Below are 27,618 nucleotides of genomic sequence, written 5' to 3' on the forward strand. Positions count from 1 at the left end.
TTCCTAAATCTCTTTTAAGGTTTTGGATAGATATTATTGAAACTATTTTTGTTCCCCATAGTACATCGTATGGTTATCACAAGGTAAACATTTTGGTCAAAGCGATGTTTAGAAACAACACATGAATAACTTGAATGTACTTTGAATGCAACTTTTTGTTGCAGAACAATAAATCGGTGGGTTTTTTTTTTTCATCAAAAATGACAAGGTGAAAAAGACTGATGTTTGTAAGTGATTGAAAAGTGTTCTATGGCGTCATTAGATGCTGCAGATGAGAAAATTGTGGAGGAAGAAAGAAAATGTATGTCATAGGAGGAAAGAAAGTCACTGTGGTACTATGACAAAATAACTAAATCACTATGACAAAAAAGATTAGTGAATTAGGTACAGTAATCAGTAAGAGCTGTGAGTAGCCTTTTTACTTTCCCTAATATTTAAATAACATCCACTGGGGGTTGCTAAGAGAAGCTGGGCAGCATGCAGATGCCGTGTTCATCAACACTACGAGCTGCCACTGCACTGGGACTCCTGCAGACAGCTCACAGATTGGCAGTGCACATAAACCTGAAACGGCCCACTTCTGAATGGGAAATCTCTGTGTTGGCAGCCTGCAGCCTGATTCTGCCCAGCACCAGCTCTGACTTGATGAAATTCCCAGGGCCAAAATAGCAGGCAGACACTGGGTATTCTTGTTGCATATGACTGCCAAGAACCATTCTGTAGCGCTTCTAGACCTGAGCAACCAGCTGCGCGACATGGATTCAAATGACCTGGAAAAAAAATTTGGCTTCTCTAAAATCAGTGGCAGAAGTCATTTACTTCAGTGGAGCCAGGATTCATTCCTGGCAGTTGCAAAGGCTCTGCTTGCACTGAAATGTTTTCCTGCTGTCGAGTGATGTTGGACAGAGGGGTGAAGTGGGTGCCTGTTTCTCATGGAATTATTTCTGTAGCAGTGCCAAGAGCTAGAGGATTCATCTCAAGCAAACCCCTTCTTTCGATTTTCAAAGGACTTTGTTTTAACTTAGTGCCAAAAGAACTATATTTTTTTAAATCAGAAAATCTGAACATGGATATCATTTTAAGAGCCAAAATAGGACATTAATAACAAGGGCTTCACAATTAGGAAATTCATAAAGTTGTAGGTATAGGCAAAGCAATAGGCAAGCCCTATGGAAAGGTTTTGCATCCAAATCTCAGAGAAGACAGCGTCAATTGAAACAAACTCTTGGTAACACAGATAGTACTTACTGATGGACTGATGGAGACAGCATTAGAATTCAGAAGCTCATTGTGTGAAGCTTCACATGCTGGCCATTATCAGCTCTGCTGCTGCAGGCTGTGCTGCTGCTCAGCTCGGCTGTGCCGTGTGTTGCCATGCACTGACACAAGTGTCTCGGCTGCACAAGTGACATTCTGGTTGTTTCTAATCCTCCTCCAGCAAATCTGCAAGACAAAGATAAGCAGAGACCAAACATGAAAAGGCAGGTAGGTATATTTTGCAGCTACATGGAGAACATCTAAATTTGAAGAATAAGTTCCTGTTTTCTGAGTTAGTGAGAAGGCAAAGGTGCCTGTTGTCCCCCTGCTGCTCAGAAGCCAATGTTGCACCTGGCTCCCTCGACATTGAGAGCAACTGCAGCTCCAAGCAGACCACAGCAGAGATGTTCCGAAGCCACAAGAAGGAATCATGTTCCTAAGGACTCTCTGAAATAATGTGACATCGAACCCTTTTTTGACTGCTGGAAAAGCTGCTTTTACACAACAGAGTGGAACTGGCATGCAGACCTGGGAACTTTGGTGCAGGTCCCGTAGCACAAAACATGTTGGTACAGAGTGTTTTAGAAACACTTTCTATATTCTGAAAAACACTTTACAGATGCTTCAGAACTATCAGTGCAGTTAGATGATTCCTTACCAGCAGAATATAAAAACCTCTAATCACTGCAGCAGTTAAAGAGCGAATTGGGCTCAGGACGAATCTCAGCTGAACTGCATGGATTTCCCCTCCCACAGTGCACAAGGCAGCCTGACTTTGCGTGTCCATATAAATCCCACCCTTGAGCAGTCCCTGACATCTTCTCAGCAGAGCCTGGTCTGGTGCCTGCTGTAGGTGTAAGATACAGCCTGGGTCAGCCTAGATCTGGTAGTGACCCAAACACGAGATACCTGAAGGCATCAGAACTGGTATTTCCTGATGAGATTTCCTGCAGTGCTGTAGTCCTTGTGCCCCAACATTTTGTGACTGAAACTGCCCTTAACTATTAAAAGCATTTTATCTGCTTACCTCATAGCTAGTTTTTAATAAAGCTCGGGGGTAAGCCTGCCTCCCTGTGACTGGAAACTTTTGGGTGTATTTCCTACCACCTTCATGAATATTAGGCTGTTCTCCAGAACCAAACATTGAAATTCGTAGATCTGGAATACAAGTTTCCCCACCACCACCCCCCCCCCCCCCCCCCCCCAAAAAAAAAAAACAGAAATTGTTTTTAAAAGATTTCTTTTAACTTTATAGCGGGTCATTGATTGTGAATAGCCTAGTTTTCTGGGTTTGGGTTTAATCCTGCAAAAATGAAAATGAAATTTTCTCACTTGGTTTCCTATTTTGTAATTCAGGTGCGGATCCATATCTGCATGTAACATTTCCGAGAAGGACACTGATACGAATATCATTACTCCTAACAAACAGGATGTTTATTGCTGGGTAGAGACACACAGACTGAGCAGACAGCAGATCACACCAAATCACCGGGGCTGACTTTACTTTTATTAGTGTATTAACCTCTGAGCTCTGTGTATCGCGTGTCATTCTAGCTGACAATAAAAAGGGAGAGCTTCAGCTTTTACCTTTCTTTAGTTGTACCTGTGGTGTATTTTACAAGAATGTATTTGCTACTGAATGCAGTAACGAATCTTCAAATTTATTAGCAATTTATGGCAGCAATCACTCTATGAGGAAAATAAATTCCCTCCAGAAAAATAAAGCTAAGTTCAGAACATGTGAGCAAACTGTTTGATCGCAGTGCTTTAGTTGCCGTTGGAATAGTAATTATAATTAGAACAGCTCACTTTAGGACTACGTGAAACTTGTTTTTAAAGCCCTTAGAATTATGAAACTGGCGGAGCCTGCCCTGCACTGCTTGTCCCTCTGCCTTAACACACTGCTAGGGGTGGCACCTCGCAGCGGTCGCTTCTCTGGCCGTCATTTCCTGTACGCGTGGATATTTGCATCAGAGTTGGAGACTGTCTGCAAAGCTGCTTGTTTGGAACTGAAATTTATTGTTCATTTAGCTCCTGAAAAATAATCTAATTTTTCAAGCCCATAGAAAATTGTGTGAATTATTCACCTTGGTTCATTATTATGAGATATTTTGTGGTGACACCACAGAAGTCATTATTTATAACGTATGGGATCATCTTTTACCAAATGTTTTCTCCTTTCTCTTCTTGTAAATGTCATGAAACTATGAAGTAAATCTTGAATCATCCAGTTGAAAGTGCCAAACAGTGATAAATAGTCACATTATGTGCACAGGATTGCAACTGTAATGTTTTCCCCAACACTGCATATTAGCTTTTACTTCCCAGAAACAGACTTTTGATATGAATTTTTCCTTAAGTGCTTCACTTTATCATAACGTTGAATATCTGCCCTGAAGTTTAGATGCAGATAGAGCAAAAACGAGAGCTAGAGAAATGGTAGCCTACTGCTCTGAACGGGACTGAACTAAAATTAAAACACTGAGTTAAGTGCAAAGGAAAACCTATTGCTTGCCAGAAGTAAGCCAGCTGGAGTGCTGTGTGTGAGAGAGGGAGGCCGTCTGTGTGTGTGTGTTTGTGGGGATGTGGGGCTGATAAGCTGTGGGAGGGAGCTTAACTGCAGCACTCAGACTTTGGCAGATTAATTTAGCAGAGGAAAGGTGACTTTTAAAACACCAAACCCAACTTTTTTTATGGAGATAGGGCTACAGCATGACAGGGTACTGTGACACTGAGTTGCAAAGCCCATTTTGTCTAAAGAGAAAATGCCCACCTGATGCATTATTGGATGTGAACAAACCACAGGAATGTTGTTAGAACTTGCTCAGACCTTCCTGTTTCATTTCGTCTGTAATCCTGGTTCAGGTAGAATCAGAAGCAACCTTCCTATTCTTTGCAGAAAATATTTTCCATGAAATATCTGCTTGTACGCAAGCAAGTAACTGCATTTTGAAACTCATTTGAAATACCAAAATTCCAAATATGACCAACTGCTCTCTCACAGACTCACTGTTGAAATCGCCTCCCTAGCTGAGGGCTGGAAAGCAGAATGAATGAATTGCTAAAAGACTGGTGAGGGAAGTTGGCAAGACAAGCAGGGAGGCAATGATGTGGCAGCAGCAGGAAGGATGTTCCTATCATTTCATAGCTTCCACATGTATTTGGTAAGGGCTTGAAAACAATCAGAACTACAATATGTATTTCACATGTTCAGATATGGCTCACACTGGGCTAGTGGCACAGAGTAGGTGAGTGGTTCCTGATCCATAAAGAGCCTAATTATGAAAGATTTCTGCCTCAAATTCTGGAAAGGATGCGCTAACTCAAATTTACCCTTCTTCACATGAGGCTTAATCAGCACATCTTTCTTCTAGCTTTAAAACCCCTGAGTGAAATCAATTGGGACTTTGTGTTTATTTTGAGACTGGGATTCCATTCTTTGAACTTTCTGTTTACAAGTGTCCTCAGACACAGAGGCAGTGTTCAGATCAATGTTGCTGCACCATTACTGAGAGCAGAATCGGGTGAGCAGTGTGCTCCTGCTGTACGTGCGTGAAATATTTTGGAAACAAAACCAACAGGGCGTAAATAAGAGCAGCATTTAGTTAATATTAGACAAAAGATTTTTGTTACAGTAAATGAGGAGGCGATGTCATGCTGATTTAAGTCTCGGAGGAGGACCATAATTGTAACATTACGTACTACATTGACAGGTTCATGTAAAATTCAGCACAGCCTGCCACCCCTTGGCAGCCATTCTCTGCAAGAGCGGAGGTGTCAGCCCCGTCAGCACGGCGGTGGTCGGTGTGAGACGTGCCTCAGAGCTCCTGGAATTTCCTCCCTACCAGGCTCAGAGTGGGTGCTGAGCATCTCTGTCAAGCAGGGGTGGCTGCTCGGGGTGGAAAGGCCTTCCCAGAGGTATTAGTGCTGGCAGATGTTTTCAGTGTTCCTTGGAAAATAGTGACAGTTTAACTGAGAAGAAAAGACAGCACAATGAGCAGAAAAACGCCATCCTGAAGGAGAGCTGTTACCCTGCAGATCGAGCTCCATCAGCACAGTGTTGGGAAGGTGGGGGTTCTAAGGTCAATGCTCTAGAGTCAGTGGATCAGAACCCCAAAGCACGGACTGGATCTGAACTATGCATCCCTACTTACTGATGAAACATCAAAGTCTGAAGAGAGCATGCAGCAAAACAAGACATTTAAATGTTGTTTAGATTTTGTCCCTGGGCAAAGAAGAAGCTTTCCTTATAAGCTATTTTGAAAATACCTGCCTCTTCCAGTTACCATCCAGAAATCAATAGGCAGGAAAGCAAACCACTGCTCTTTCTCTTACGTTTGTGCTATTATGGTTTCTGTGGAGTGAAATTACTTTACAGTTAATTAGATTTTTAAAAAATATAGGATAGCTTCTGTATAATTCCCTGGGGTGTTTCTGTACCTCCCCAGCTTTTTTAATACACTTCTGGAAGAAGAGGCATTGATTTGCAGGAGATTTAATAATCCATTGGTAACCATATAATCACCTGTAGCTGCCAAGCTAGCATTGCCCAGACTTCCTAATAGCTGTAAGCAGCAGGTCAATATTTTCAGCACAAAACCGAATGTGTTTTAACAGCCCAGTCCTATAAACATCATCTGGAGTTTTTAAAATGTGCATCTCATTTAGAGCTCTCGTTCAGCTCAGGAGTGCAAATCTGCTCCCTGTTCTTACTGAGGTTTCATTCCCATCACTCGTGCTGTCAGAGCACGCAGAGCAGCTCCTTCAGGCTGGACCAGACCCCAGGTGCCCCAGAAGGAAGAGCAGCGCCCCTCTGCACTCCTGACCTGCGCACATGTGCATTTCCATCCTTTCAACCAAACTGCTGAATTGAGCAGCCTGTATAAACACATAGCAGCATGGCTCACAGAATCTATCACTTAATGTAAGCTTATCTTTCATTTCTTCAACTGCTTATGTACATATATGTATTTGGACACAAGTGCATTCTGGGGTGACCCCAGGTTAGAAAATCAGGCAGGGATGTTCATGTATTCCACAAAAGATGATACGTATCTTTTCACAGCAAAATCTTTTCGTTTCCAAGAACTTTAATGCCATCTGACCACCTACGTGGCCTTTTACTGCAGTCTGCAGGATGTGATGTATTTAAGCATCCCATCCTTCCACCGTGTGGTGGAACCACAATCCTCAGCTGGCAGAAGCGGTGCACGAGAGGGCTGTGCTGCGTAATGATCCTCACTGCCATTCCTAACTGACAGATCAGTGGCCCAGAGTAAACTGATGGCAGAACTGGATTCTATGATCACTCATGTATTTTAAACAATAAAACAACTTCAGCCTGGAACAAAGCAAGCACGGTGTGTGCTTCACAGTCAGCACACGTGCACATCCACCAGCACTCCTTCCTCTGCCCACCTGTGTGTAACACTGTTGTGCAATCACACGCACGTACTCGGAGCCTTCTGTCATGTTATTGCTCATTTTCTTGTGCACACAGCCCTAATTAACAGCTATCACTCAATTTGTTCTCGAGTTGAACATAATTAGCAATATGCTTAAGTAATGATTTTGTTTATGTCTAGTGACTGAAGCCAAACTTGTCAAACTATTGCTCCATTAATTTAATTCTTCCTCTTGATTTAGGGAAATTCAATTGCACTGTTGCACACAGTAAACGTTTTCAGTTTTTGTCTCTTGCTTAGATGCTTCCAGAGGATTTTCTAGGAGGGATTTGACCTACATGCATCTCTGACTAATTTGCTCACCTCTCTATTTTAGAAGATTTCCAATGTCAGTCCCCAATCAATATATATAATCTCCTAATTGGAGCTCAGAAATTGCTGTATCTCAAACAATATCAACATATTTGCAGTTGTAGAAACGTCAGTAATTAGCTTTGAACTTCAGTTAAGTCAGTGCTGCACATAGGAACTACTTACAGCTTTATTCTAGTATTACTTCAGGCCATGATTTTATCAGACACTGGATATCACAAAACTCAGCTGAGTGAATGTGCATAACAAATGCACAGGAAGACTATCTGCCATCCCTATGTTTACAGAAAGTGCTACTCAGATCATTACTGAATTCTTCCCCCATGTTAGCTTGAGGGGAGTCTGTGTCTCCAGTACAGAGCACATCACCTCATTATTGCCTTACAGATGGAACAGTTACACAGTCTGGTTACTGAGCTCACTTGAGAGTTTAGAAACAGAGATAAATCTTCAATGTCCCTGAGAAGGCTATGCTGAATGACTGGTGCCACTCTCCTGCTCACAAAATCCTGGTTCTTTGACTGTTTTTAGTTGCATTTCTCTATTCAGCTGCCTGGAACAAGGCAAGGCAGGGATGCTGTTAGGATGTCTCTTAAGACTTGAAAGGATAGTCCAGTAGCACTGTCTCCGCTGATGTAGAAAGCTGTCTTGTGAATATTGCTGGCATTTAAGTCCCTAGCAGTTCAAAATATACCCCCAGTAAGAGGAAGAATAGGCAAGCCTTGGGGAATGAGAACACAAACGTTCAGCCGTAGAGAGCAGCCTGTTTCTAACTGCCAGCTTTTGAAAGCTCTGTGTTCGTTTGTGGGGAATCTTCAGCCATCTACACTCTGATGCTCTGGGAGAACCATGATTGCCAGCAGACCACCAGGCAGGTGGCAGGGCTGGGCTGTCACCTTCCCCAGCAGCCACCCGGGGGGAGGCTCAGGGTATTCACGTGTGTCCTCTGTAGAGCCCTGCAAGGAGCACGTGCCTGGACCTTTGCTGATGTGCACTTACCCACAGAGTGGATGACAAGGTGTCACTGCTAACTGCTGTGCGTGCCTTTTGTTATTGGGAGGACCTGATGTTATTTCACCAGTAATCCGTCTTTCTATCAAAACCAAGTCAGATCTTAAGCTTTGCTTGGCACCAGAAAAATTACAGGAAGTTGGGGCAGAATGGTGCTTCTCTCTCCAGAACAAATAGGCTGATTTCAGCTCATCTCACTCCAGGTTTGAATCCAAATCTGTTTGTCCCTTTTTTGTTTCAAGATGATAATCAGCTTGCTGTGAATTGTTCATTGCACAAACCTGCAAAACTCCCCATTGGCTGATAATCATCAGAATTTCTGTGCTGCCAGGAGAGTGTTGTTCCATGAAAAAAAAAAAAAACCAACCACAAGGAATTCTGAATCCTAAAGAAAATCCAAGTGTGGGGACATGGTGAAGCATTCTATTTCAAATAAAAGGCCAGAAATGCGGACCACATCACCAGGTGACCTCAGTAGTTTTTACCAAATGCATTTCCTTAAATCAACGTCTTGTGCATACATGTGCAACGTAGGGAGAGAAGCTGCCTGCCCAGTACAAGTAGATGTGCCCACAGTTTTACAGCCATATTAGTTAGGGTAACTGCAAAACTTACCTAGATGCAATTTAGGATCTCATAACCCTGATTTATGATCTCTGCCATAAATGATCACTGAATATTGAGAGCAGAAAACCTAGAGAACTACGCATCAAGAATGGCTGCTTATCTTTAGAAAGCATCTCTCCCTGTGCATATCAAAGACTTCCTCTTTTCAAGATCACTTGAACATTCTCATCGATAAACTCCAGATCTGATTCCCCTCTCACAACAGTGTAAACAGAAGTAGAGATACCAAAGCCATTGGATTTATACTTCAGCAAATGCAAGATGGGAGGAGAACCACTCCATTTCCCACTTGCATGGACAAAAAGAATGCCAGGCTCCATGTAAATAACTGGCAAGAGCTTCCTGGAGCCTGTTGCAGTTGATAGAAGTTCTTTGACAAACACATTTCAATGAAGCCTTTTTAAGATGTGTTATATTTCATGGGATGCTTATATGGTAATTCTTAGAAACTGGTTTACTGCATAAAATATAAGATAAGTTGATGCACTCGTATGTATGTGAGAACAGGAGGTTGGGTTTGCCACATGTGGAGAAAATGTACAATTTTGGGTTCCCAAATGGCATCTTTACGTAACTGCTAGAAGATTTAGAGCTGAATTGCTGTGATGAAAAAAAAAGAGAGAGAGTGAGAAACATCAAACTAATGGTAAATAAATATTTGCACACTCATACACACATATGATACACATTAATTACTAATTAAATACCACAGGACAAGGAACAGCAGCTGCTAGCTGTATTTTGCACAGTGAATAAGTTTGTGAGAATTTAAATGTAATATGAAAAACAGATTTGAATCTCTTCTAGTATTTTGCAGGTACTGTTAAATATTCCCTGAAGTTATCCATTCCCATGTATTTTTAGTACTAAGCAGATGTTTTTCTTTTTAAAAGTGTTTGGGTTCTGTGTAATGACAGGTTTTTCTCTAAACAGAAACAATTGCTTCAGAAACAATAGAGATTTGCTGGTTACCAATCCAGCACATTGCAGAGATTACAAATACTATATATTGAGGTCTTACAAAGATAGCACGGTTTGACAGCAGTTTCAAAACCCATCTCTTGCATATGAGCGTCAGTATGAATCCACGGCTGTGTAAATCTCAGCAAGTACAATCTTTAATAGGCAACTTTCTGGTTTTATTTTGCCATGGCCAATTAGCTGCCAGCAGGATCGTATTGGCTCTGGCTCTGGGCCACCCGTATCAGCAGCAGCTCGGAGGTGTCTGTCTGAGCTCCATCACACAGCATGGACATGCCCACCATTGATCTAATTTTGTTCCACTCAAATGCTGCTGTTTCAATGGAAGCAGAGGAAGCACAGTGCTGCTGCTCGTGGAAAGCCAGCCTGAAGGCTTCAGCGCACCGCTTCAGAGCCGGACGTTTGTGCAGTGAGCTGAGCGGAGGGAAGAGAAGGAAAGCCTCGTGGGGTCTGAGCAGCGTGTCGGTGTGGATGAAAAGCAGATGTGTCCTGCTTTATCCCCAACAATGTGACAGAGAAGTAAGAATAGAAGAAATTTCAGCTCTGCTAAGCAGCCCTTGGCAATATGGAAATGTGGTAACCTGCAGCCGAAAATGGAAAGTTAAACAACCCTTGAGATGTGCGCAAGAGATGGCAAGCTGCTCCCGAGGGTCTGCCCAGGAAAAGGGAATGAATAAAGACTGCAGAACTGAGTGTGATGGCAGCGTGGAAGTGTTCGTTCCTTAAAGTTTGTAAGAAGAAATGGATGCTTTGATTTTGCCTCAGCTCGTGCTGGAACCCGTTGCATCCTGTAATAGTAGCTAATAGTTATTATCAGGTGCCATTAAGTTGGCTCTTTTAGTTTGATACATTGATGTCATGAGTTTTAGGGGGTTTTGTGTGTTTGTGCCAGAACACACCTAAGCCTCCTGCTTGTCTAAGTCAGCTCTTCCTGCTCATTTCTAGAGTTTTCATTTGAAATGAAACTCATTTTTCTCAAAAAATTGTTTACAGTTCCTTTATCACTACTTGCTTTCATAAGTGCTGTCAGCGTCTATGATTCTTTCTGTACTTCAGAACCTGCTCATATTTGGGTATTCATAAACGTGTTAAAATACATTTGATTTTTCCCTGAAACAAGCCTGAGGGCCCTGTTTATAGGATATCTCATAGTCATGCTGTGCTAATTCCATTTATGTGCACGTTCAGCTGCAGCTTTCAAACAAAATAATGATCACTCTGCCTCAGCAGGGTGAAGATTGTATTTTTCAGTATAATCAAGTTCCAGAAAATAGAAACACTCCATATCATGAGCGAGAAACTGTCTGCATAGTAAATACCATAATTAATTTTAAAATGATTAATATTAACTAAAATTAATGTTAATCAGAACAACTGATTCACTGCTGCATAATCTGAATGTACACATGGAGCACGTTCAGATCAAAACTTGCTAAGGACATACCACAGAGTTTAAACAAAACTTCTTAAGATGAGGTACTTTTCATGCTAACACCTCACTTGCATGGTGCGGCCACACTGAAGGATGCTGAACAGTCCCACAGCTGTGCTCACGAAACAGAGCCTAGCAACACTTTTGCTTGACTTTGAAAAATCGCAGGGCCTCAATTGCTCAGAAAGCTCCTTGTGCCTCACCACCACTTTGTCAGTCAGCTCAGGGTTCTGGCTGCTTCCCTCCCCATCAGTTGAGCCATTTCGGAGCTTTACTGCTCTGAAAGGTGCTTGCCAGCTCTCTGCTGCAGTCCTGCAGCGATGCAACACCCAGCAGGCTGCTTGCTGGCAGCAGTGCAAGACCTGAACATCTGTGTCCCTCTGAGCTCGGAGTCTGCAGCTCTCCCACTGATCCCTGCCATCAGTCGGAAAGCGTGGAAGTGGAAAATAAGCCCCAAGCTCGTCCTAAAGCACGGCCATAATCCGCCCCAGTGTTTGTGGTTCAAACAATCACAAACAACAGCATCAGCAGCAGAGACGCTGAAGATGGGCTGGTAACAGATCAGAAGGATATTGGGAAACATGAAGAAGCTCCTTAATTAATTTCTAATCCTTTTTCAGCCTTAATCTTCTTTTTCATAGTAAGATCTGGCATTACACATTTTCTGCACACATGCTTTCTAGATGATGTAGATTAAGCCTGAGGTCTCTGATTTGCTAGAAGCAGCATGTCAGTAGGTTAGCTCTTACTGCAGCCACGTATTGCAATACTGTGGGATTATTCTGTCTGGGGTGATATAGCTAGCTGAAATATTAATTAACAGTATGTGGAGTTCATCCAGTCACCCAAGGTTTTAAGCTATGCTTTCTTCTGTGCTTCTCAAAGTTTTGTTCAGTCTTTTTGATGTAACTGGTGCTGCTTTCCTCGTACATTAATTTCAGAATAAGACTTGCATAAGGAAAGGTAGTGATGGGGGCATAAAGGTTTCTGAATGCTTCATGGCATTGTGCCTACCCTAGGGGGCACAGTTCTGTTTTGAGTACATACTGGCTCTCCAAATACAATCAGTGGGCTATTTCATATCAGTTCATAGTACAGTATCTTCTAATTTATGATGTAAATACAGAAAATAAATAGATAGGACTCACTGATGTAACAAATATAAGTGCAAGACAGGTACTCAGCAGTGCATGCTGAATGGCAGAGCTCTGTACTCCTGACAAGACAAAATATCAAATTTCTCTGCTAGACTTTTCTATGCCTTCCTTCACACATATCCTATAGCAGAATCTGAAGCCACCTGGTTTGGGATGTTTGAAATGTTTATGTTAGAAAATTCTATCCCTATAAAATACTGTAGCAAAATAGCTTCAAAATCCCACAGGATAATCACAGTGGGCTTTTTCTCAGTTCTTTCTATAGAACCTTCTAGGCATCCCTACAGCTAAATAGGAATTTTCCACAAGGACAGGTTGTTGGGTATTTTTTAATGAGGAGTTACTGAAACTTACAACTAATTCTTTAGACAGTTATCACCCGATCTTGCTTCTGCTGATTTCAATAGCAGAATCTCAGGGTATAGATACAAAAGGATATGTTCATCCTATTAAACTCAGAAGCAAGGCTAGGTTAGTGCTGACAGTGAATATTTGGTTGCTCCTGTGTTGTATGCTCTTACAGCACTACTAGAATCAGCTGAGCAGCCTTGGTCAGGAGAAAAATGTGAGCCTGGATGATGCCCCACTGCGTGGCAATGAAAGGCTGGGCATTTCCTGAACATCATCAGTTAGACAGAAAGAAAACCTACAGGACTTGTCAGGATTTAGGTACCTGTCAGGAAGCAAACTGTACTCAGAAATTCTTCTGCAAACATCACAAAGAGACACACAGAACGAATAATAGTTCTACTCAGAAGAACAGAAAAACCTAGGGACCTTTCTGCACGTGTTTAACCTTTCTCAGGGGTACATAGGAACAGGTATCACAGGAAAAGCAGGCTTACTGTTATAAATGAGAGCTACCCAAATATGTGGGAGAGTAAAAGGGACAGCAAGCTAACCAAATCATTGAACAACAAAGGGAAGAAAATCACAGATGAAAACGTTAGGATTAACTTTTTCCTGATAGCCTGAGGGGCATATTTAGGAGTTTCCTAGGACGTGAAGAGCAGCCCCTTCTATTGAATTGTTATCATTTCTAGATTTCTATTTACTCGGGGCTTCTGAGAATTGGGTCGCATCTGCTCAAGAGCCTGAATGTGGAAGAAGCTGACCTAGATCACTACTTCTCAGCCTTTCAGCATACATGAGCCACTGGTTCATGTGTGTGCAGCACCTCAGCAGGCAGCAGCTCGTGGCTGTGAGCAGTCAGACATGGGGGGCTCTGATGTGCTCCATCTGTGCGAGCGTCAGACCAGAGCTTGAGGAACGCTGACCTGAGGCTGGAATTTTGCTGCTAGAAGTTGTTGGTTTCATTTTGTTTTGCTTTCACTTGACAGAATACGAGGGATGAGAGGCATGGATTTGAGAGTACCCAGCCTTTTTTAATATACAAATGAAAAAAAAAAAAAAAAAAAAGCAAGCAATAGCATTTAAACCAGGAACCCAAAATCCCATAAAGGTGATTTGGCCATAACTTTGTTCAGATTTTTACTCAGTACTCATTACTGCACTGCCACTTGCCAGCTCGTATGTACCACAATTTGTTCAGCAATCACTTTGTGGCTCAAAAGAAAGCTTTTGTAAAATACCAAGCACTGTACAGTGAATACACAACCCTGGCAGGACGTGCAAATAGGTGCCTGTGTGTTTTGATAACTGTGGATATGCTTTTAGTCCAAGAACAGCTTTGAAAGCACAGAGTTATGGTTTTGATACAGCAGTTACAGTCTCTTTTGAGGTGGAGGTTAAAATATCAAAAACATTTCCTTATTTCAAACTGCAACATTTTAGGATGTTTGTCCCTACATTTATCTCATTCAAGTTTATTGCACGGAAGGATTTTGCATTGCTTCCAACTGATGTATTTTCTGTAGTACCAGTGGTGCCACCATCAGAGCAATTTTCCGCCCCTTTACCAAAGAGAACTACTGCCAGTCAGGTGAGTAACTTTTTCACTAAGCAGACTGAGCAGACAGTGTCTAAAGGCACCATGATTTCCTTGGCATGCGCAAAGCTCTCATACGTTCAGAGAAAAGAAAGATCAATTCCAGCAGTAGATGAAATACACTTCTGCAATTACTGCAAATTCTGCAAAGGTGGCTTTTTGAATGCTATGCGCTGACCCACTGGGTTTCACCTTTTCTCTTTGTGATTAACCACAGCGCTATCTCAGAAGTTTGGTGTTACCCTGTGCCTTCAGCAACACGACCCAGGCTGGGGATAGGAATGGCACAATGAAATCATTGCTCTGGCACTGAGCTGTAGGACTGCTGCACGCCTGCTGCCGTTGCGCTGTCAGTGAGGCTGCCCGTGGGCAGAACCTCATTTGGTGACTTAAGGTGTGCTTGGGAGGATATGGCTTTTATTCCTGTGAAGATGAAATCTACCACAGAAACTTCTAGGTAGACATATCTGTCCATTTTTCATATGCAGCAGATTTGGTCCAACGTCCTTATTGCAAGTGAATGTCGACAATAAAAGAATAACGGATTGGAGTTCTAGCAAAAACTTCCCCTATAAATTCAGCCATTTGCCAAGTCAGTTGATGCCCTACTTTCCGGGCTGTCATAGCAGGCAATTCTGAACAGTCTCTGCTTATTAAAAATGGAGTACTAAAATCAATATAGCAATATCTTGTTGGAGAAAATTCAATTTATCAACAGGTTTGTCATTTTAAAGATGATTAAAGGAGTTGTTTATTAGGCATCATCTAGACTTTAGAAATAGTTGGTGTGAAAATAATAAGACATAAGCCACAATAGACTTACAAATCTCCCAATTGCACCAGGGAGTGGATATTTTTCTGTTAGCGCAGACCTGTAAGGATTTCCTGTCTTTATGTTAGACTCCATCGGTCACTGACTATATATTAAAAACAGGTGCTGCCCTCAGATTTCAGTAGCTCTGGGGCAGACTCGTTATTCAGAACCCAAGTGCATCTAAAATAGAAATACCAAAGTCCTCCGTTTCTCACTAATGGGGTGTAATAAACACTTCTGATCTTCACTTTGGAAAGTTGCAGTTCGATTTCTGCCTGCCTTCTCTCTAGTTAGTAAGAACATAAGAACATTTAAAATGTTTCTGGTTACTATTTTTTGTTTTAAAGTGCATTGTTAGAACAGAAAAATGAGAGTCGAATTTATTTTTCTTTTATTTCTGTCTTTTACTGCAGTTCTACTTTTCTCAACATAAAAAAATACATTAATGTTTTTGAGGTGAATAAAATGAGTGGAGTAAAACAGACCTCTGGTAAACAGAAACAGTAATATTTGTGCCAGGGAAAGCGAAGTTATTTGCCTTCTTTAAAGAATTAGAAAAATCAGGACAAAGCAGCTCTCTTCTATTGCTCAAAAAAATGAAAGTGAAAAATGCTACTGGGCAGAATAGCTGATGATTTTTGCATGTCACAAAGGATTTGCCTTGACACGTAATGAATTTTATCGAGGTCAAATTTCAAGTTATCTAAATACTAGTTTACCTCCAGAGATGCAAGGAAATTATTTTGCAGTAAGCGTGCATTTTTCCCTGGCAGTGATTTGGGAAGCAACTTGTGAAATACACCGCTCTCAAAAACTTGTTACAGTTCTGCTAAAAAAAGCTGATCAAACTTCTATCCCTTTCATGGTTAAAAGCTGAGCTGTACAGATTCTCCTTTCCTTCTCCACTGACTTGGAATTGCAGGGAAGCATTACTGCGCTCTTCCGGCCGTGCCACCATCAGGCGCTGCCATCTCCCTTCCCAGGTGTCATTTCTTGGGCCTTGCAGGAGCTTCATGGGTGCGGAGATGTAAGAGCTGTCACCCCTCCAGCTCAGCACCACCCGGCCCTGTGCTCAGCCCCACACTGGGATAAGGGAGAGAACTGGAAAATCTGAAAGTGCCAGAACTGCTGGGTTGACGTAAGGACAGTTTAATGATAACGAAAGAGAAGGAAGGGAAAGCAGACAAACAAGTGAAGCACAGCACAATTGCTCGCTACCAGCCAAGCATGCCCAGCCACCAGCAGCAGCCCCCTGGCCCACGGCGCTGGTGTCAGTGCTCAGCACGATGCCATGTGGGACGGGGAATCTCTCCGGTCGCTCAGGGTCAGCTCTCCCGGCTCCATCCCTCCCAGCTGCCTTGTCGCCAGAGCGGCGCGGGAAGCTGGCGGTCCTTGACATGAGCACTGCTCAGCAACAACTCAAACACTGCGTTACCAACATTGTTCCCATCCTGAATCCAAAGCACTGCACCATGCCAGCACCATGCTCCATCCAAGCCAAAACCAGGACGCTCAAGGGATTTCAAAAACCAGCAGTGGCCACTTCTTTATTTTAGAAGGTTTATGAAAATTTAATAGGCATAGAAACACAGACCTTCCCGACAGCAAAAGAATTAGAGAAATGGTGTTTTCAGTCTCTTGTAAAATTGTATCATTAAACTTAATAATGGTATGTTTTGATTGCTGCATAAAACAGATGAACTTTGTGTGCACATCCTTCACCCGGCTCAGAAACCCATATGCGTCTCAGTCATTCAGACAGCAATCTAATGCTATGGATGCACAACAGCAGGAAGGTTTTGCCAACTCATTAATCTAAGCCTGTGTGTGAGGATGGGCATTTTTCTTTCTTTTTCTATCCACAGAAATTAGGAAAAAAAGAAAATATTTTATTTCTGTATATATACAGATAAATGCTTATGACAAAACGCGTATCTACATATGCACAGATGGATGGATGTGATGAGTGCGTTAGAAGTAAAGTGGTGACTGTACTAATAACCTTCACTTCCCTACAGTGTTATTTACTTCTTAGACTGAAAAATACGTAGGCCACTCCAAATGTAATGCCTTCTATTTACTTCTATGGTAACTACAATAATAGAAAGAGCACAGTAACACTATTTTATAGAGCAAATTCTCAGCTGCAAAACATAATTTTTCAACGTAGCCATTCACTGTGTATTTATGCCAGGGACGAACAAGAACTGTATGCCACCTACAACCATCTAGATGACCATCCAGAAGGTGGCGTGTCTTTCATGCTGCTGTTGCCATTGCTGAAACACACCACCAAACCCTCACAGCACCCACATCCACTGCTTGGTCTCCACCAGATTTCAGCAAGTGTCAGTGAATGTCAGTGGGTGTCAGTTTTTCTGCACGGAGGAATTCAGTGACATCTCTTTGCTCCATATGCACTTGCATGTCAGACGGTCCCTCTGCTGCCATTGGAAAGCTGCTGGCATTCCAATCAAAGAACATTTTGAAGATCAGTGCATCTTAAGATCACTCATTACATAGCGACTCAATTAGAGCCTCAGAATCTCTAATTTGCTTTTTAAAGCCCTATATAAAATGAAAAGAGAAACTTTCATTTGTCTGAATTTCTCATCGGTTTGTAGGCTTCTGTACCTTTTGAAAATGCACTGAAACCTTCAGATTTAAACAGGCAGCTCTGACATCCTTTCATCAGAGACAAAAATTATTCTTAACACAGATTTTAATGAGGATTCTTCAATCTAAAATCTTGTTACAGATCGCTAGATTAAATTAGGGTAACGGGTTCTCTAAGCCTCAGTTATTCTCTCAATTACTTATTGACTTAGCCTAATTCTAAACTAAGGTTAATGAACGAAAAAGAACATGCAAACATAATTTTCCCCTCTCCTTTCACATAATGCTTATAACTGTCAGGCCAAAAGATAAAACTTGTCTTCAGTGGTAAGAATGTGGCTGTGGAAGCACAGGGCTGTGGGTCACAGAGCCAAGTCCTGCAGGCACACTACATGTCTAGATAGAAGTCCCAGGACATCTTTTCTGAGCTCTAGAGTGCAGTGCAGACACGTGGCACCTCGCAACAAACTCTAGCTCTGCTAATAAACCAAGGTCACTCCAGATTCTACCACAGTCAGGACCCATCTGGGACTGCAGCTGGAGCACTGTTGGGTATTTATACAAAGCAGCCATCTCAGGATGGAGTCTGTGACCTATTTCTGACCACGTATAACTCAGAACTTGACACAATTCCTTCACCGTTTTACTAGGCTAAAGTGAATCTGATTACTTTTGCCTTACCTGCTACATAACTGCATGCTATCTACATTGATACTGCACATTTCTGCTGTACACAAAGAAGTCTTCTAAGGCTACATTGCAATGTAACTTGCTTTTACACATTGCTCTTCCATGCTCCAGTTTCCCAGAAAAATTCAGGCTGTAGGTTTCAGGACTCTACACAGTTGATGGTAGACTTTGAGTCTGCTTTCCAGTCTGCTTTCCTACAGCAAAACATCCTTAACGATTCCTTTTTTCACACCCAGCAGCATGTAATGGATCCCAACATGCAGGAAGCTCTCAGTATCAAGATGTTTCCTGTACTTAAAATCCTTGCTGGTCCCTGAAGGCTTTCAGCCAGTGCTGATGGAAGCTGTCCAGTCACAGAAGTCAGTTTTTCTGCTTGCTTATTTCAATAACTCAGTTTTAATTTAGAAATCTAGTGAAAGCTCTGGGATCTAATTCATCTGCGACACATGGTTTGAATGAATTTGGAATATTTTAGATGAAGGAGAGCAGTAAACATAAACACATGCATGCAGCAATTATTAAGCTAGTCACCATAAATTTTGCTGCATCTGCTTTAGACTTCACAGATACTAACAGAGAAAAATCAGTGCATGAACATAGCAGTGGAAATGTAATAAAGTGCCTTATTATCCCTAGAAGGCAGCGAGTGGCAATAGGCTCTGTGGGTACTACCTGTGGCCTAGGAGCAGTCCCACTCCTTCCTATCCATGGCCTGTAATTATCTCAGGCTAACCGTGACCCTACGAGTCCCCCATTAAAATTATATTTTTATTACAGAACAGTGTATACATTATTGAAGCACATTATTTTGATCACTGAGAAATTGACATATAGTGCTCATTAACCAGTAAGCCTGAATATTTAATTTATGAAGTTGGTTCACGATTTCTCAGATCAGTCAATTAAGGGACGTAAACAGGAGAATTGCAGCCCAGTGAACAGGAGGGACTCATACTGACAGTGGGGCCTTAAAAATGCGTGTCATGGCATATTTGAGACAGTAAGCAGGTAAATGCATGAAATAGACTCATTAACATCATTTCCTTTTCAAAACTTATCAAGACAAAAAGTTATTTTAATCGTTGCCCTTCTCTCTTACATTTTCCCATCTGTGTCTTCCATCAGATAGTGGTGATGGGGAGGTCTGCTGTTCCTCAAAGCTCAGCAATTATGTCCCATAATGTGCTGCTCCTTCACTTCTGTCCCACTGCTCAAACCACACTTTCTGAACCTAACGACACAGAATAAGGCTGTGTCACAAACCAAACCCAACTGACAAATTATTTTCGTTTTAGTTTTCTGCCTGGCTGTGGAAATCCCCGTGGCAGAGGTGATGGCCATGTGGGATGGGTCAACAGTGCTCTCTGCTGGCAGCAGGGAAAGGCTGCAAGAAACAGCTGCAATCTAAATTACACAGCATGAAGTACTTCGAATACATATCTATGGCGAGATGTTTTTATGCAAATCTATAGAAGATGATGATTTAAAAGGTCAAGAAGCAAGTTGTTTACTGCAAACATAATTTTGCAGATGTTGCTATGCTCACAGTGTTTCGATGGTTTCCTTACACAAGGCTGCATAAGTAGAGTTTAAAGAGAAGGCAAGCAAAAAGTATTATGAAGAATAAATATTCAAACGTACGAAGGCTTCCCAAGTGTGCTTGAGTGCTCCATAAGAGGGGAAAAAAAGAAAGAAAGAGAGAAAAAAAGACAACCTGTTTAAAAAGTCTGTTTTGTACCAGAGAGATACAAGGGACGTCCCACAACACAGTCATTGCAAATCAATGAGAACAATACTTCGTATTGCTGAACAGGGTCTGGTCAAGATACTATGAACAACAACAACAAAACCACTAAAAGAAAGGACTTTGCTTGGAGTACTCAGAAAAACATTATTTGGTTGCTACTGTACTTAAAAGCTCAGGCTCATGTGACCTGAGCTGCAGCACGAGGCGTTGTATGGGAATGGGACAACCCTGCGTAAGTCTGAAGAAAGCCAAACACTCTGGTGTTAATGCTTGCATATCCTGGTCAGCCTGAAGACAGTTGCACATTTGTTTTTGCTTTAGTGAAGCTCTTTGAGACCCTTAGATGACAGATGCTACTTCAATCTTTGTATTGGTGCTTTCATGTTTCCATGGATGGGCAGAAAACTGATGGCTGCTGCCCATAGAATCTGGTCTGCAGTCACTGGGACATCTACTGCTCTTGCAGTGTTGATAGGGAATGGCAGAAAGCAGAGGCAGTGACAAAACAAGTGCTGTTAACAGCTCAGGTGCTGTTAGTGGGGCAGAGAGCCCACTGCCCCTGGAGCCTGCAGAGCTGCAAGAACATAAGACTTCAAGGGGAGGATCTGAGAGCCATGCGGTGGATGACAGAAGTGTGGCTATTGGAGGATGTAAAACCAAGGCATTACAACATCTTCAAACACCCTTCAATTCTTAGTGATTTGCTTCCCTACACAGTGCTGGGCTTTCTTTGGACTGTATCTATTTTCATCCCAAAGAAAGAAACAGCTAAAACCCCAGATAAGATCCAAGGACACCACAGCAGGCAGCCATACACAATTGATTTTCCTGCTTCCTTACATTCGGTGCTGCTCTGCTGACAGGTACTGATACGAGTGAAAAAATATTTTTGGAACTGATCTTCAGGCCACTGTTACCTGAATAAATCCAAAATGCTGAGAGACTGTTTCACCATTTGTGAAGGCCCTTGGGAAGCAGAAAGCTGCTGGAAAACGGTGACAATGAGCCAGCAGCAGAGCATGGGATGAAGGGCACGGAGTCCAGCTCAGCTCCCTCACCTTTCTTCTTGTAATCCCTGCTTGTGTTACTGGCACAGCTGTACCTCAGAACAAGCTTCATTTTCTGAGGCTTGTCCTGCACAGCCTTTTGAAGGCAGTTTTATCATAGACTATAATGTAGTGATGTAGAACATGAAAGTTCTGAAAAATATTTAGTTCAGGGCCGGTTTCAGAAGAAAAGAGTAAGTGAGCAAGACACGGGGTTAACAAGGACATGATGAAATGCTTCCATAACTGCAGGGTTAAAGAGCAACATCAGGAAAAGTTATTTCTGCTACTTTTTTTTTCTCATGGTCATAAAAATCTATGATGTTTCAAGATAAACATGGCCAAAGAATTCACAGTTGTTAGTTATGCACTTCTGCTGATCTTGTATTCTACAACCAAGCAGCAGAACTTGGACTTGATTGTAGGGCCAGCAAGTTCCACCCAGATACACGAGCACCCAGATCTCACTTAGAAATGCAGCAGTGCATAAATTAGTGTGCCTGTGTGGCTGCCTTGCATCAAGATAAAGAGAGAATAATGCTGCTGGGGAATTATGTGCACAAAGCTCTGTGAAGCAAGAATTAAAATGAATGAGATTAAATGGAAAATAACACATCAGGAATATGTTAATAATTTAATTAAAGTCTACCAAAGTTGAAATATTCCACAATTAAGGTTGAAGCCCATCAACATTCTCTGTTCTACTTGGGGATTTTGCCATAGGTAAAACTACCCGTTCAGAAACATTTCTCAGTGTTTGAGGAAAACTGGGTCAACTGAGTGCGGTGGCATCGCTAACTCTGAAAATGTTGGATGTAGCTGTTTTCCCAGGCAGATTTTTAAGGATGCTTTAATAAATTTCTTTAGCGCAGCCTTTATTGTAGCACGTGAGATAAATGTGAACATTGGTTGTTTTCAAAAACACAAGAGGGGCAATTAGCGCTTTTTTTCCCCAGCCTGGTTCGCTGTTTTCATCTTTACCTAACCTTGTTTAAATAAAACTGTGCATGCATTTAAGTCAAAGTGAAACACAGAACAAAAATGTTACTTAGTAATAGAGCACCAGGAGGCCATGACTGCGAAGGACGTGGCACCAAAGGGAAATCTGACACTTTAAGGTGACAGTTACACAACTCTTAGCTGAGCTTGGCGTTGCCCTTTCCACATCCCCCCTTTGAAGCACTCCCCGTGACTCTTCTTCCACAGACCACACTGTGCTCAGCACTAGTAGATGCTGCTGCCCAGACCGGGCAGAGCCAAGTCCTTCCCCCGGGAGCCCTCCTACCACCTGTTCTGCAGCAGGGCACACAGCAGACAGACGACACCCCTACAAAACCCCACTCAACTTCACTGTCCACAAAACCAAGCGACTTCCATGCTCTAAAGTGATGCTGCACCATCGCTTTAAAGGCTCAGTAACATAAAATACAGAAAGTCCCTCTCTGGTCAGAAACTTCACATAATGAACAGGATCAGAATCTCCTTTTTCTCCAGTCGCAGTGAGAAGTGTACATGGAGAAAACACAACAGGAAGTTTTCTGCTGGCAACAATGCCAACAATGCCAGACAGACTTCTCCTATTTCCTGCACACTGCTTTCCTACTGAGTGTAACGCATTTCCAGACTGAGTTCACAAGCAGGAGGTGACTGCACTGTGCCCTGTAACTGAAAGTGGTTGTACTTGAAAAGCACGCTTTTAAAGGTCATGAGATGTTCAGTTTGTATATAAAGCAGACAATCCCGCACTGCAACAATTTCAGACAGCAGTCCCGTGAAACTTGCCATGATCAGCCGCAGTCTTATTGTACAAACATGGCAAGTCAGAAGGTCTCCAGAAATTAAAGATAAAGTTCTTTAGCATTTTCATCTTTCATTCATATGTAATCTGAGTAAATGGCAAACGTCAGACACTTTTGCTCTTGTAGTGATCAAATGCCCTTAATAGAAATGCCATTAAAAGCCTCGATGGTACAGAAGCAATGGGGCAGAGACATCAGGGGCCATTTGCCTGGGATCTGGGTTGCAGTATGTGACTCTTCCCACATGCACACACTCAGAACAGGAGAATCAGTGCCCCAGCTGAGCCTAAAAATGCTGGAAAAAAGACACGGCCGTGCATTTTTTATATTGAACATCTTGAATTTTGTCCTTCCTGGTGATGAGCTCGTGTGCCTGTGCGGGAGGTTCTTGTGGTTTCACTTAGGTGTTCAGCTCTCCCTGCAGGTGGGAAATGAGGCATGTCGGATACTTCAGCTCATTACTGGTATTTTTTACCTGCGGTAACGTAGGGAAATCCTGTTTCAAAATGGACAATGCAATCTCATTACAAGCTCTGCGTCTTTATGAAAGAGAAAACGAGAAAGACAAATGTTACTCCTGCTCTTGAATTTGTCTCTTATCACTTCCCCTCTCTGCTGTACAGAGAGTTATTTCATTCATATTAGAGGTTATTTGGGTCACTTTTACCTAAAGAGAGAAAATAATGGGAACCTAATTTGAGATTGGTGGCAATTTAAGTAAGAAAATGGATTCGGAATATTCTGCACTGTTGCTAAATTTAACGGGGTGCTCAGTGAAGCGTGAGCTTTCAGATGTGAATAGGAGGCTTTCAACCATTTCCCCCTATTTGTTTTTCAACTGCATTTCTTAGCATTGTTAGCAATTCCATCTCATCCGTTCGCAGTGTACTGAAACTGCATTCAATAACCTGACCTTTCACTTGTTAAGCTAAACTTGGTATTTAATTATTAGGTATGCAAAGTCAAGCAGAAAACTAAGGAGCAGTTACAAATGAAATCATGGTGTTTTACTGGAGATGAATGGGAATATTTGTGTTTACTGCTTTTCTAAAACCATTTGAAACTGTTTATTTTGAATTGGAATAAACAAAACAGAAACGGCGTATATCAAAGTTTAAAATAACCACGGCACTCAGAACCTGTTTCGTCTCATTCGTGCGGCTGCATCGCACTCTGCGCTGTAATTTTTTTACAACATACTGTGCAACAAAACAGGTCATTTAAATTCTGTAATTACTATTACAGATAAAACGACACTGCGGCAATGTTAATTACTATAGCACTGATGTATAGGATATAATACATAATAGGCATGTCTTTAATTTTAAATTGAAGTGCAACAAAGCATATTATTGCTATCCTTCCTCTTCTTAACGTAAATGAATGCCATTCAACTGTAGCATTTGCATCCACGCAGAGCATTCTAAAATCAATCACTCTTCTACTTTAACTCAAGCTGCCGTATTGCACTTTTCGATGACGTGTAAGTTAAGGAACCTCTTGCTGTAGGAACTTCTCCTGTGACAGGGGTAAATGGGACTAAATTATATTCTGTCGAACAAAAAGATTTCTACAATTGTTTTCTTTTTCATTACAGAAACCATAAATCAGTTTTCAATGAAGTGTACCATTCAGTCTTTTTAAAAATGAAGCTGAATCTCAAAGATCATTACAGCTACTTGAGGTGTAGGAGGAACTGGAGATACTCACCAAACCATAATTCATTTTGTACCACTGTGACCAAAACTTCTGGCAACTGTAGAATACCCAGAAGAAAGAGCCTTGCAGCAGAGGACAGTGAATGGCTTGACCTGCAGCATCAGAATGAGCAAGGCTCCCTGCTTTATGAATAATTATCTCCCTGCTTTTGCAGCACCTTTACTTTTAGATAACTGTTATGAATATCGAAAGAAGAAAAAAATGAATTAAATTTCAGATTTGTTCAAGTGTATTTAAGCCAGCAGAAATGTCCCCATTTTCAGTGGACAAATTTAGTAATGAAGTCACTACTCAGATTTTGGATGAGAAATGTTCTAGAAGCCTACTTATTCAGAAGTATAATAGTCTCACTCATTGTGCTAACCGTGCGCCCCTGGATAGAACAGCTCCATATGGATTTACAGAAATATTTTAATGTACAGTTAAAATTCACACACCTGAAGCATGTCCTCAGGTCACGTGTTCCATCACAGTAATAATGAGATACAGTGCCAAATTTAAATGAAGACGTGTAGGATGCAAACACCTGCATTGTGTGTAATTGGTCTCAAGGAATTACAAATGATATTGAAGGGAACACTTTTCATCCCCTGTTCTGTTTAGGTCAGCGGGACAATGTACAACACAGGGAGACACGTTTCTCTACGATTAGATAAGGAGCACTTGGTGAACATCTCCGGAGGGCCGATGACTTACAGCCACCGCCTGGAGGAAATCCGGTTACACTTCGGAAGTGAGGACAGCCAGGGATCAGAGCACCTTCTCAACGGACAGGCGTTCTCTGGGGAGGTACGTCAACATATTCCAGTGACAAATGAAGCAGCATGGAATGCTACACTTTTCATTTCCACCTGAAGGTATTTGCAACAAAAAAATTGCTTCCCTTAATCCAGAGTGGAAGTCAGCTTTTGTGTTACTTTTTATTCCCGGCCCATGCATGGCTACATGTGTGAGTCCTATTTAAAAAGAAATTGTTTAACTGCACTCGTGGACACCCTGTACTCACAAATGCACTGCTTACAAAGCAGTCAAGTAGCCTTGTGGATCCTTTAACTGCCAGCATCTCTCCTCCACTTAACAAATAAGGCAATGCTTCAGAATAACCATTGGGGTTATTTTTTAAGACACTCTGTAAGTGTCCTATTACCTTTCTTTTGGAAGATCAAAACGAATAATTTTTTCTTCATTAGGGAAGAGTGAATTACCATCTGTAATATCTATCATAGATTCTGGTGATCAGACAATTAATGAGTGTTATTTTCTTTGGTGTTGTGCAGCAGCGGTTATTTAAGAGCAGGACATTAACTGTAGGACTGTCAAATAATGTTTTAACTGATGGCAATTAGTTACTTTGAAAAGCTTCACAGACATGTAACATAACCAGCAGGAGCTTTTTCATGAAATTACTCATGTTTTACACAACTGACTTCTGGCTGCCTTGTTTAAATTCTGTGATAAGTGGGCATAAAATGTATGACTCCTTTAAGAGCCTAAAGTTGGGTGCTTTGTAGTAACTTGGGTATTCGCTTAGCTAATCTTATTTATAGGGGAGAGATACCCAAATGAAAGCAGTTTGACTGAACAAGAAAGAAGTGTCCAGCTGAAACACACCGCTGCACTCCATACAACATATCAGGATTGTTTCAGATGTTTTCAAAGGAATAGACAAATGAGAAATTAATCGCTCATAGACTATAACAAAAAGTAAACATGTAGAGCATTTTTGTGCTATGCTTGGTGCTAGTACTTACCTAGGCTCTGGGACTTCAAAAATAGAAGTTTCAAAGCGCAGCAATAAGTGCAGCTGGCATTGGATTGGAAGACCTTAACCTTCTAATGTAGAGACTAAACATGACAGTTTATCAACTTCAGCCTGCCTTCCTGCAGCCAGGTTAATATTGACCTAACATTCCTTTGGCTTCAATACATTTCTATTCTTGAAACAATCGACACGCAGCAGCTGTACCTGAGCCACCGTCCTGTTATGCTTGAAATAACACTGAATAACTTAAAGAAGGTCCACTTCAAAATGCCAAATGATGCAGTGACACCTCAAAGTGGAGCTAGCAATGGTTTCTTGGAGGAGAGCAGGGTAGCAAAGCAGCTGCTCAGCTGGGAGAGCTACAGATGCTGCTGGCCCAGCTGCCCACCATCGCTGAGTGCCCGATTGCCTGTTTGCACCATGGCAGTTCCCTGCATGGCCTTCCATGAAATCAGTCAGACGTACCTTAGATGCTGCACAGCTGAGCTGTCCCACTTGCCAACCAGAGCCCTAGTTTAAACGCCCCAAATCTCTTCCAGGCGGCGCTCATTTCCATTTATTGGTTAAGCAGAAAAGTCAGCTTTCTAACCTCGTTTCCCAGCATCAACAGTGAAATAGTGTGAATAGCTTCCTCTACCCTCTGTGTTGCCTCTGGAGTCCCTAGATCAAGGCCATCACCTTCCTATTATTTCTCAATTATTGCAGTAATACATTTTGTCAAGCTTAGGTATTATTTGCTAGCACTGACCTCAGTTCTCTATTAATAAAAGCAGAAAATCTAGCTAAGTGGAAACCAGAGTCAGTCAGCCAGTGGTGCATCGCTGGATCCACAGTATAGGAAGGATTCCGTGGCACCACGGAATGAAAAACATCCAGAACTGGCAATTTGTTTCAAAATGTCCCATGGTTTGAGCGATACTGAGAGGCTTGTAATTTCCAGGCTTCAGGTGTTAAAGTCTGTCAAGAGAGATCTGGGTAGCTTTTAGCCCCTGATGATCACTTCAACAGACAGAATAACTGAACCAAGGCCCGAATAGTTTCAATGTAAGGACTTTAAAAATGAGCATCAGATTATCATCAATACGTTTAACACTGCTAATACAGAAAAAAATGAAAGGCTTTGGAATGTTTAAAAAAATAAATTGAGCATTTGTTTGTGCCTCAGATACATTCTTGAGAGCATTCAATTCTGCACTCTTTGTGTGAGCATCCTACTATAGAGTAGCAATGCAAAG

At 41.8% G+C, this 27,618-nt stretch overlaps 1 protein-coding gene across 2 annotated transcripts in view; it reads left to right on the top strand.

The window, feature by feature from the left end:
• CA10 (carbonic anhydrase 10) overlaps positions 1 to 27,618 on the top strand; it is a 151,468-nt gene that overhangs the window by 94,344 nt on the left and 29,506 nt on the right. For both annotated transcript variants that reach the window (XM_052687990.1, XM_052687991.1), the window contains exon 5: positions 25,225 to 25,410. In XM_052687990.1, coding sequence (XP_052543950.1) covers positions 25,225 to 25,410 — 186 coding nt within the window. The remainder of the gene's footprint in view (positions 1 to 25,224; positions 25,411 to 27,618) is intronic.

This window comes from Tympanuchus pallidicinctus, unplaced genomic scaffold (assembly GCF_026119805.1).
Source record: "Tympanuchus pallidicinctus isolate F22 unplaced genomic scaffold, pur_lepc_1.0 scaffold23, whole genome shotgun sequence".
In the NCBI taxonomy this organism is placed as follows: domain Eukaryota; kingdom Metazoa; phylum Chordata; class Aves; order Galliformes; family Phasianidae; genus Tympanuchus; species Tympanuchus pallidicinctus.